The 12,110-nt window shown below is 40.8% G+C and overlaps 1 protein-coding gene across 4 annotated transcripts in view; it reads right to left on the bottom strand.

The window, feature by feature from the left end:
* Positions 1 to 2,073: 2,073 nt before the first annotated feature.
* The window catches only part of dnmbp (dynamin binding protein), a 50,085-nt gene continuing 40,048 nt past the window's right edge, over positions 2,074 to 12,110 (bottom strand). For 3 of the 4 annotated variants that reach the window (XM_034860209.1, XM_034860212.1, XM_034860213.1), the window contains 13 exons: positions 10,287 to 10,495; positions 9,403 to 9,502; positions 8,946 to 9,093; positions 7,520 to 7,537; positions 6,323 to 6,522; positions 6,099 to 6,229; positions 5,881 to 5,985; positions 5,284 to 5,412; positions 4,837 to 5,172; positions 4,496 to 4,684; positions 4,199 to 4,397; positions 3,399 to 4,087; positions 2,074 to 3,189 (listed from right to left, as the gene is read on the bottom strand). In XM_034860209.1, coding sequence (XP_034716100.1) covers positions 3,004 to 3,189; positions 3,399 to 4,087; positions 4,199 to 4,397; positions 4,496 to 4,684; positions 4,837 to 5,172; positions 5,284 to 5,412; positions 5,881 to 5,985; positions 6,099 to 6,229; positions 6,323 to 6,522; positions 7,520 to 7,537; positions 8,946 to 9,093; positions 9,403 to 9,502; positions 10,287 to 10,495 — 2,639 coding nt within the window. In that variant the 3' untranslated portion in view covers positions 2,074 to 3,003. The remainder of the gene's footprint in view (positions 3,190 to 3,398; positions 4,088 to 4,198; positions 4,398 to 4,495; positions 4,685 to 4,836; positions 5,173 to 5,283; positions 5,413 to 5,880; positions 5,986 to 6,098; positions 6,230 to 6,322; positions 6,523 to 7,519; positions 7,538 to 8,945; positions 9,094 to 9,402; positions 9,503 to 10,286; positions 10,496 to 12,110) is intronic. The other variant, XM_034860211.1, reaches the window with a different exon arrangement.

Raw genomic sequence — 12,110 nt, 5'->3', positions numbered from 1 at the left:
TGCCTCTGACGGACAACGTTCAACACCGGTTAAAGCAAAACATCAAGAATACCACAACTGAATTCAGGTTGTTTGGGAAAAAAGTGATACAGTTTGAAATATGATAAGGAAAGTTTGCATTTTGTCATTGTATATTGAGTGTGTTGAGAAGATACAAAGCTGGACCAGAGATTAATGTATGCCCAGCACTGCAAATCTTTAAAGATGAACACAGACTGCAAGTTAAAATGAACAAGGCACAAACCTTGTCGCAGCCATGCAAAACGTAGTTTTCTTACGAGGTCTACAAATCTAGTGCACTTTGAGCTAGACTCGGTGAGAAAAAGTATAGGCCTTTTAAAATGATGTGTGATCTACATTTTGTCTGGCAGGTTCAGCTTCTTGAGTTTGTATCTGTGCCCTTTAACTCAAAGCTGGGCTGGGAGTAAATGCTTGGTTTTATTGCTGATAAAATAAACGTTTTTTCCAAGGCAAGCTGTAGACAGTTCTTCTTCACAAAATAAATGATGTTGTTTAGGGCAAACGCCACAATAAATACTGAACAGATTTCAGTTGATCTTGCTTTGATCCAGATGGACGCGTGCACAGGCTTGTTCCTCTCAGCACAGTTGACACCCTAGTTCACCACACTGGTGATAAGGTGTGTGCCATTTTGCGCACACACCAAGGTTCGCCTGAGTCCGTAGAGTTTGAAAGAGCAAGTTATGAATACAGTTTCTGTAGAAGACCACTGTGGAAGGAATTAATGCATTTTGCATGTGTAACACACACTGATGGCAAAAAATCTAAAACATGATCTTATAGTTTGGAAAGACCTTTGCTTCCTTTAATACATTGTTGTAATACCAATAACTCTGAAGGCAATTTGACGTTCAAAGCGGTGCCTGCGGAATTCTGGGTTAGTAAATTATGGACATGCGTACTGCATAGCAAAAGCCACAAAAGAATTTGCTAGTGAGGTTTCAAGACAGTAAAGTAACAGTTAGCTAAGTGAGAGACGAGCAATGGAGTACAAGCGCAAAAGAGGGTTTCAGAAGCGAAAATTTAAAAACACCCGAGAAAGAAAAACCAAAGGTTTCAAAAAATCAAGACGAGACTGCTAATGGTAGCATCCGCGCGCGCTGGGGGTTCACATCTGAAGTGTAACGAACAGACCGGAGAGTACTGCGCGTATGTTGTGTGAGTAGAACGTCTTATGTATTTGACAAATAATCAATCTACACACGTTTGTGTTTATAAGGCCTATGCGCAGACATGATAATGTTTTCAATATGGCATGTGCGGGTGCGCCGTCACCTTTAATGTTTTCAATTGTGTTGCTGTCTCCAATAAGTTTAATCTGTTGCCAGGTGCGCCGTCACCAGTTTCATCTGTTCTAATAGACTGAGTACTGCTCTTGGTCTGTTGATAGTGACCTACTGTTCTAAGGTTGCCATGTGAGCTTTAGTTCTGCCTAGGCCATCACAAGTTAACAGTTTGTTGTCATGAGGGTTTTTCTATACACTGAGTGACTTGAGAGTTCTCAATATGTAGTGTATTTGCTTTTCTAAAGCTGTTTAGCTAATTTTATTTCAAAATCTGGTTTACAATTAGCATATTTTTGGACATTCTTAATGTTTTGCATTTTGTAAAATACCATTACTCAGTATTGCACTTTATACATTCTTGCAAATTCTTTTTATGCTGTATCATATTTCTGCAATATTAATATGTGAAAGTAATTGCTACTATAATCAAAGGACTATACTGTATTTGTACACAAAAACACCGGTTTACCCCCGATGTGTTTACAGTTTACCTTTTAGAGGACATATTATAGTTCAGTTTATTTAAACATATTATTTTACCATCTTCCATGTTGTTAAAACAAATATGCATACTCAGCTTGCACAAATATGCAATGTCTTTTGTTCCAAAAAAAAAGCATTAGTGTTGCATGATTAACCAGCTGACCATGTAGATTGACTTGAAAAGTCTGTCTATGTGGCGTCTACTGATGTCATTAATGACTCTAAAACATGACAAAGTACTAACACTGATCTTCTACAACAGAGGAAACACAAATAAATATTCTTTCAGAGCTGTCATGATTTATCAGCTTAGCTGTTTTTTATTCAAACAGTGTGTACTTTACAGTGGGTGCAATAGCATATTCTCAATATACAGCACTAGCCTATTTATAGATTTACATAAGAGGGATGTGGAGAAATCAGACTGAAGATCATTTAACTTCCTCTTACAGGGAAAATGGCTCATCATCACCTGATTGCACAGTGTCAGCCCAGTCAAAAAGTGTATTTAGGTTATTGACAAGGTGGGTGCTAGTAAACCATATACTGTAGCATTTGCCATTCTTGGATGTAATTCAAATAGTCCATATTAATTTCATACAACACTCCAAATTCTTGTTGATGGCCTCACTGTAGAGACTTCAAAACTCGCAACCAGTGGATAATCCTCATAACTGCCTCAAACCCTTGATTGTTAAACAGTATGGTATAGATCCATCTAATATTCATCATTCTAGTGGTGTAATAAACCACATGCTGGAAAAAGTCATTAACACAGTGTTTAGGTCAGTCTTTTTTTGCATAGCACTTGTTGTATGTTTATAAGAATCAGTCTAAACCCGAAACCTTCACATTTCCATTGCAATCTCCCAATGCGCTAACCTTTCAGACGGTTCTGTTAAACATTGTCTTCAGCTCCAGAGAATACGGCAAAAATCAGGAGCAATTCACAGGTGTTCCACTGAAAACGAGAGGAAATGGGTGCAGTTTCCAGTAAGTACAAATAATATAAAAAAGTATTTAAATATAGGCATATAATGTTCACTTTTAGGAGCAAAGTCAGCAGCAATGAGTCAGTCCTTTTCACTATCAAACTCTTTGACAACAGATCAAAAATGGGTCGCCGCGTGTCCAGATGCCTGTTTGTCTTTTTTGTTCATTCTGCTCGCAGTGTGAGCCTTCTTCAGGTCAAAGTACAGTCTCAGGAGTTTTTTCAAGTATATTCTGATTTGCGGATGTAGTTGGAAGGCACGTAGCCTCTCCGGCCTCCCGCCTCTGCCAGCCACCACTCGCTGTTGCCGTTCATGTCCTTGAACTCCAGTATCCGCAGCCGCTGATTGGCTGAGATGCTCAGTTCATTGGCACAACGGGCATCAAACGAGTAGAGAGCGTAGTAAATCTAAAAACATAGAAATAACAACGTCATCGTTAGTTTGTCTTTTAATTTTAAAAGCAGTATGAATGAATGTCTGTGGCCCTTTTAGTATTCAGGATCATTTTTCTAAACAGACTAATTTAAAAAAAGTTACTTTAATCACTTGAAAGTAAATTGTCTGCCATGGTTTTGGTATGGTAAATGTCTGATTACATCATAGCAGTAAATCTTACCTGATGCCCATCTAATTCACTCTCATCTTCTGGTTCTGGTTCTGGTTCTAGTACTGGTTCCGGTTCCGGCTCTGACTCGATGTACTCATCTCTGGAGTAAACAGTCCTTTTCTGGCCAATATTATCTCCATTTCTCCACTGGTATGAACTGTAGGTTTTGTCTGTGTGGCCGTACCGCTGTGACCGACCGTTTCTGAGTGAAGAGTAAGAGTCGGTCTCTGAGAGGTCTGACATCTCCTTGTGGCTGCTCGGACTTGCACAACTCGTATCATACGTGTCTCTGTGATTGCCCGAATGCCTGTAAGAAGGCTCTGTGTCTCTGTGACTGGAGGAATTTCGGTGCGTTTGGTCTGAGAATTCCCTTGAGGGATTTCTTGGGGAGGAGTTTAAGGAGTTGCTCTGACTAGATGAGTCAAGGTTGGGTGGATCTCTGTGACTCCTACGAGATGAGGCAGAGTCCAGCGAAGGGCGTGGCGATGATTGTATTTGGGGCTGCGATGTGGAAAAGCTGACGGTGGCCGATTCCTGGTTAAAGGTCAGTGTGCTGTTGCTGTTTTGGCGAGAGAAAACAGGGGAGGAGCCGCCGTAGCCTGACTCATTAGATGATTGGCTCTCGATGGACACATCCGAATGACTCCTGCGTGGGTTGTAGGGTTTGAGGAAGGAGCTGTACACAAAACCCTTGCCAACTGCAAGACAAGAAAAGCAAGAAAAGACATTATAAAGTGTATTGTTGCGCCATTTCTTCCCAAAGTCAGACTCATAAATCAAATGTGGCTGATTTGTTAAACATAACCCACCTCCGGAATCAATTAGCCAGCGGTTGTGGCTACCCATCGGGTCCTGTTGCTTGATTACACCCACAAGGTCTCCCTCTAGTACAGAGATGTCCAGATCCTGGGCTGCATTGAAGTTTCTCTCTGCCAGGAAAAGTTTCTCAGGACCATAGCGTACCAGAAGTCCTGCCCGGTGCTCATCTGTTTGCATGCTGTGGTTCGGCTGAAGGCGACAAGGACAAGACTGGTTAGATCATGAGCTCCTTGTGCATTATTTATTAAAATACACTATGGCATAAATGGGATGAGAGTTCAACTCACAGGTCCCTGCAGTTGTCTTTTAGAGGTCTGCTTCTCTAGAGTCTTCTTCTCGAAGGTCTTCTTTGTGGCGGTGGCTGGAGGAAGGTTCTCCGGGCAGAAGCTAAAGCTCTGCAGAAGTTGGAGAACTCGACCGTACTCTTCATGGAACTTAGCTATTAGGTTGCCCTCTGTGCCAGCTTTGTTAGAAAACTGGAGACAAAGGTAAAGGAAAAAGGTCAAGTTAATAACACAATGAGTACAACTCATTGGGAATGGATTAGAATTCTTTCTAAACGCGTCCATAAACATTCATGAAAAAATGTCAGACTTCCTACAACACCCACATAAACAAAGAAACTCACAGCCTGTAGGAGGGGCTTCAGCTCCCCCAGTGTCGTCTTCATGAAGTCCTTCTGGGATTGAGCGAAAGCCCTCACACAGCCAGTAAACAGCTCCTCTGCTGCGACGTGGAACTTGGGGAGTTCGTCTAGAAGTTGGGCGTTGAGCGCCTCATAGTTGTTGCGCGCCACCTGCAGCTCATCCTGGACACGACGGTCTTTGAGGCGGTCAGCACGCTCCTTGCAGTTGTCGTAGTCCAGCAGCTTGTCGAAGCGCTTTTGGATGAGTTTGTGCGGCCCGGCGAACATGAGGAGGAGCTGGGTGAGCGGTTTGATGACCAAGCCCTCTGTGCGCTCCTTCTGCTCAGGGAACAAGTGAAGGGGGTTGGACAGATAACGTGATGCGATCAGAGGTTATTCCCAACGCACTTTTACAGCATCTAAGTGAGGCCTACCGGGAAGAGGACTTACAAATTGTGTGAACTGTTTGTCGCTGATGCAGCGGTGAGCTCTCTGGAAGCGCTCCGGGTCGAGGACGCTGCGCTCTGTGTAGATGTCACAGAAACTGATGGCTGCCAAGACCTTCACAGACGCCGATTCCTAAAGACATGCATTTCATTACAATCCATGTTGCTTTGAGAAGTACTCCAAAAACACGATACGACAAAATATTTACAGTGGAATATGTGTTGAATGCACTAATTAAGTAAAATGTAATGGTTTGATATGTTAAATCTTTCTCTCCTACTAAATTGTCGTTCTTTACTATTCTAATGAACCAAACATTTCATAATCCTAATACAATATTCAGCCATATCAATATAAATCAAGAATTATTAAATGTATATTTTAATTATAGACACTAGAAATATGGCCCATGACAAATACATTTCTGCACAGGTGTTTGACATATTGGTTATGTTGAAGAAATTAGAATTAGTAGTGAAATTAAATCAAGAAAAGATCACATTGCATTAAGAGTGTATCTACTTTCAGTTTCAGATATGGTCTAAATAACAAAGAGGCTGAGTTGGAGTTTTCCACGGGACAGTGGTAAATTGCTCCTACCCTTATATGTTGCAGGTACAAGGAAATGTCCCTGATAAAAGACTTGATGAGTCTCTCCTGCAGTCTGAACTTCTTCTCAGCCTCATCAAACGCTTCATCTTTAATCTGGGAAAAAGACAGAAGACCAAAGGAGATCAGAACCAGCAGCTTTCATTCACTGCATTCAGGCAGTCTTCCCTCTACTCGGGTTAAGAACTCAGCAAGGAGCAGTGATGTACCTGGGGTGAAATTCCTGTCAGGTGTTTGAGGTGGCTGCTGACTCGGTTGGATTTCTTGATAATGGAGTGCATGCTCAACTTGGAGATCTTGTCAATGAACGTGTCCTCGTCACCTTTCCTGTACTTCACCACTGTGGACAGCAGAGGGAAGACAGTTCAGAATTTGTACTGGATAAATGCTTTCCCAAATACATACAAACCAGCAGGCTGTAGGAGATTCTTACCAAGGTCCTTCCTGCGCTTGAACTCGTTGATGTTTACGTTGATCTCTTTGATGGCCTGCAGAGCCTGAGTCAGCTGGGGCCGGTCATGGTGGCTCTCCGGTGTGGCCCCCAGCAGCTCCATCAGCAGCAGCGGGTATCGCATCACCCGCTGCACCGGCTTGATTAAGAAAGAGCCGAGGTTGATGTAATTGGTTTTCCCCCTGAAAAGGTGACAGAGACGGCAGACCGTGTTTGGTTGGAGGGAAAAACAAGAACATGTGAAGAGTGAGAGACTCTCACAAACAGTCAGCGTTCCAGCCACTATTACAGTCACCGCTATTGAATTACGTTCCCATGTTCATGACACACATGTCTCTATATCATGTGGATTGCATAATCCAATGATATGTAACCATCATCACATAATCATATATTCTGATGACGATCAATACAATTTTTGGGAGACATAAAAGAACAGGGAAGGCACAATAGGAAATCATATTGATTTGCTTGGTTTTAATGCATCTAGAGGACAAATGAATTTAGCAATCATTTCAATCACTTAATTTGGTTCTATACAAAAAATAATAATTTGATGTCTAAATGGAAGCCAATCACTTTCTTCTTAAATGTTCTCATTATTACAAGATCATTTCTTGCTAAAGGTAAACCCCTTTCCACTTTTAAACAGTAAAACATGTCAATGCACAAATTTTCCCCTTCGTCATTAGAGGAAAGCACGTGCAGTTTCCCATGTTCATGGTGTCAGAGGTGGATTTTTGGTCAGTGTTTCTCTATAAAGCCAGTGTTCAGCCCTTCATGTTACAACATTCTCATAATATTGAGAAAAGATTTTATAACTTTTTTTTTATAATATTGATTACACCAGTTACTGTAAATTGCAGTTGCTGTTTTGTCCAGAAGATGGCATTAGATGTGTTTCCCAGGGTCAGAAATAGCCACAGAAGAGCAGGAATATTTCTTTTCACAACAATAGTATACAATGTTCACAATCACGTGCAAAAGGGAATTAAAATGGCAGCACAGAGGTTTTTACACACAAACACACACACACACACACACACACACACACACACACACACACACACACACACACACACACACAGGTAATTTTCAGGGAGGTTAGTGAGCAAAAGGCATGCGTTCAAGATGATTCTCATGCTGTAAATCATGACGGCACTGGTTATTGAGACTTACCACTCTCGATAAATGGCCCTGTAGAAGGAAAGGTTGGAAAGAGATAACAAATAAAACAGGATTTATAAACCTATGATGTGGTGATGACTTTCATGAATGTTTAACCTTTCTAGTCTTAAATTATGCGGAACTCAAAAGGAAGTATTTGCTAATGCAGATCAAATCCAGGATTTTAAGTTTGCAAGGTCAAAAAAGCGAGTCAACTGCACCCGCGGTTGTTATGGTTTTGTTGTGTAATTTCTCTGTTAAAGCTGGAATTGGCCCGGTCGGTGGCAGAAAACATGACCTTTTAAAAGCTGAATAGGCTGCAGGAGACGCACACACACTTTAGAAATTACTCTTTTCCTGAAAACACTGACAACATTATGGTCAGCTTACAAAATTATTAGAAAAACTATGTTCAAAAACTAAACTAAAAACACCTTTATGTCAACAAGGGATTGACCGTATGCAAACACAGCTGTACATCGTCGTTTTACCTTTATTTATTAAGACTTCTTGGAACCATCTACATATTTTTTGGCAAAAGCTTCCGGTCTAACACAACCTGTGTTTATCTAAAACAGATGACTTCATTTTACAGCAGTTTCAACTCAAGTGTCTGAGTCACTGATGGTGAAACCAGACACATGAAACCAGGTAGGGCACATTCTTGGACTGCTATACATTTCTGAGGAGCAGTCATAGTGCTCCATCTATAAGAACACCGAGATGGAGTACACACAGTAAAGGCCTCTTTACAGAAAAATGGTACAACGGTATAAAAAACAATTCCTCTGTTTAAAGATTTACTAAGTCTGCAGCTCTAGCATAACTACCCACGCGTCAAAGTTCAAAGTCAACTAAAGAAACTCCATCATAAATTAATTCCATGTGACTATCAGCTAACAGGAAACATATAGTGTGATGCCAGGAAAGCTGAATGCCTTAAAGATACTCCGTATTTAGTCCAGCTATATGTCATCTTTGTGTGTTTAGACAAACGGTGTGTGCCTTTGTCCATGCACTGGCGCCACGAAGGAAAAGCCCACATTGTCCATCTAAACACATTGCCCACACTGCCATGACACAGAGCTGGATTGAAATCAGCAAAATATCTCCTTAATTGTCCACAGACTCTATTTTAAAGTTTTTTTTTAACTGCAAAAAAACTATTTAAAGTTACATTTTGAAAAGGGTTACACAACACAGTGTAACAATACAGCTCCCATTACTTTTCCACTTACTGTGCTGCACTCTTCATCTTTAACAGTTAATGTTTTACTTCAAATGTATGTTTGTATTAGTGGCCACTCTAAGTGTTCATGCTTTTACAAAAACCAACATGCAAAAGATATTTTTAAGTCAAACACACAAGTCAAAGCTGAAATCTAAAACTAGTGAGTGACTGTTTTTTGGACACATTGTCCTCCTCTCAGTGACTTACCTCAGTCTCTCCAGACACTCCAACACGTGATGCTGGATGTTTTCATCCTTCTCATAGCTCTTGAGCAGAGAGATGGCATCATCATGGTTCTGGCAGTAGATCTTGTACACCTCTTCCAGCTCAGCTTTAAAGCCCAGAAATACAGTTCCTGAGAGCACAGGGTACAGAAACATAAGTAAATGCGTTTTTTTCTTTTAAAAAAGGGAAACAGGAGAAGGTAGAAGGAAATTATGTTTCAGTAATATAATAAATTACACCCTAACAGACAGAAAAGTTCGGAACTAGGTTACAATACTTTACATTAACAGTGACTAATCTCAAAACGCGTTCAAAGTCTTAGTCAACTACACACTAGATTAGGTGACAGTTTATGGTTGTTATGTGAATAAAGTTCAAAGCACAACATGCAGAAAGAAGTTGCTTGACTCAACAGTTTAATTAAAAACTGGCTTCTTACCAATAGAGTCTGTGTCCTGCAGTGTTTCAAACAAGCGTTGTGACAGGTCGATCACGGAGCTGATGTTGCCAAAGAGCCCATCAAAGTCCACATTCTTCACCTTTAGGAAATGCAGAACTTTTTAAAACAGTGCTAAAAGTTCCTCTGTGCTGTTCACTGATAAAACAATTTTTTTCCCTGAGTATCATAGTTAAATAAAGCTATCCTATCCTTGATTCAGAAACCCAGAAAAGCCCTTACCCTGGGATTGAGAAACCTGTTTATACTAGCTGGAATACTTGTTCTATGGTGCCTCCACAAGTAATGTAGTAGTAAGTCAGTAAAACTAAAAATGAGATATTTACTAAAAATAAAAGTCTGACATTTGTAATGTGGATGATACATTTTAAATGTTGCTCTCATCTTCCATATCTGAAGATTAGATGAAGAATGTACTGTAAATCCAGCAAAGGGGTAGATGCAGTCAGAAACCAAACTGAGTAGCGTATACTCATGGATAAAGGAGAGGTGAATACCCATCTTTCTCTAAAGTATGATTCATGTAAACTTACATCCATCCATCCAACTTTATCCTTGTTTGGGTCGCGGGGGCAGCAGCTCCAGCAGGGGACCCCAAACTTCCCTTGTAAACTTCATATCCTAAATGATCTTAAAAGCCTCTGTTGTCTCTGTAAAACTCAAACTGTATCCGTTTCAGCTTGATAGTGTTTAACAGGCACCTTATATCTACCCTGCCTCATAAATCTCAATATATGAAAAGTAAGTCGATAGATAGATCCCGTATTTTACAGGGTTTCAGACCTTCAACCCTTTTTTTTCGAAACCATACTCTCAACGTACTCTTAATCCACCTCCACAATATCTAGATTAGGGATCTTCATTACCTGCTTCTTCTGCAGTGGCTCGACAATCTCCTTAACACACATCTGCAGGTCTTTGATGTAGTCCTTCTCCGTCTGCAGAAGCTCCTCAATGACCTTTAACCTCTTCTCCAGCATCCTCAGCTCGGGGTCCTCGGTGCCGGCAGCAGGGCTGGCGTCCAATGTTGGGGAGGACTCCAGGGGTTCGGGTTGTGACGACAGGAGCGTCATCTCTGGAGAGATGGAAAAGAGACCGAATTAGTTCCATCTAAACTAAAATGAGAATGGTTTTTGATCTTAGAGCTACTTTTTTGAATCATTGCAATAATTTTGATTAAGCAGTATTGAAGACACATCTGTGTATTTGTGTATACATGTCTCATTAATTGCCATGGAATTGGCATTAACTCAAAGGTTGTTTTAGCAAAGAAAACAAAGGTTTTTTTCTAAACATGACCATGTCCAAAAAGGGAAAAAGAAGAACGTTCCCAGCCCATGTCCGATTCACTGTATCCAAATATACTGCTGCCCGCCCAGGCGCCCACCCACCCGGCCCGCCCTTTACTCTTCCTCTTGTCTGACTAGCTTTTGATCAATGTCTGTGCTGTCACTCCCAGAGGGCTGAGCTCTGGGGATGCCTGGGACTGGAGGGAGAGCCTGGTTCATGCACCACTGCTTTTTATGAATGAACCCAAAAGTGGAGTGGACTCAGGCTCTTTGTGTGTGGCACAATGGCCTGTGACAGCAACTAGAGACGTACAGGCTCTCGGGGACCAAGCACACATTAAATAAGAGGCAGTTAGAGGGGGACTGAGGGAAGAGAGATAACGGTACTGGAGAGGGAATATACGTCTTGTACATATTTCTAAAGATATCTTCAATTGCCACATCTGCTTTCTGTATATTTAATACACAGTGACACATTAGGCTCTTTTGTTAAAAATATGTGTCTGGTGATATTCTCTATATTTCCTATTGTAAAAAAGTTCCATAAAAAGAGAAGGGATGATAAATTGTTTGTGTATCCAAAGTCTGGGCTTATTCCTTTGTGCCATAGAACTCCATTGTCATCCAAAAGCTATAAAATAAGCCTCACTGTTGGACTCGCTGCCATGCTAGACCATGAACATGGGCACTTTGGTTTATTTAAATTCGATTCCACATACACTTTAAATTCTCACTAGATCACCAAATCTGCGGCTGAAAAAAGTCCCCCAAAATAATGCGCTATTTACTTTTGCTTGAGTAATTTTTACTAACACCTAGAGTTTTTGGAAATTATTTACGCTTTTTTGAATATTAGAGTATATATTCATAACGTTTTTTTAAGATTGAAATCTTCATGAGAAATAAAAAGACTTGGGGCTGATTATGTTATAAAGTATCATGAGCTTGACGAAGACAATGTTGGTTTAGGTCTTCTCAGGAATTTGTAGATGATAACAAAAATATAGATTATTAGCAGCCTTATCCTTTAAGTATGACTAGCGTGTTGTGGAGGAGAAGATGCAGTAACAGCAGAAACACGGGTGCATACAATGCAAGTACCACTGATAATGAGGTGCTTTGTGCTGTAAATTAGATTAACCTATGCAAAGTGGCTAAGTGTGATATGCTGAGGAACCCCCATAACTAAATCTGTGGAGGGGGGTACACTGCTGCCATTGGAGTTTGTGTATATTTTAGTAGAAAGGTCTGTTACATCTCAGTAGGTCGAGATGTGCAGCGTTGTGTTGACAGACGAGGGTGACGTCACCCTTGCTTCTTGAACAGATGCCGTCAGAGGCTAATTAAGTTAACTCTGCTTCTTACCCTCATGTTACCCCATGCACTCGAAAATACTTGCAT

Source organism: Etheostoma cragini, chromosome 21, assembly GCF_013103735.1.
Source record: "Etheostoma cragini isolate CJK2018 chromosome 21, CSU_Ecrag_1.0, whole genome shotgun sequence".
Lineage (NCBI taxonomy): Eukaryota > Metazoa > Chordata > Actinopteri > Perciformes > Percidae > Etheostoma > Etheostoma cragini.
This window is presented reverse-complemented; position numbering and strand designations above follow the sequence as displayed.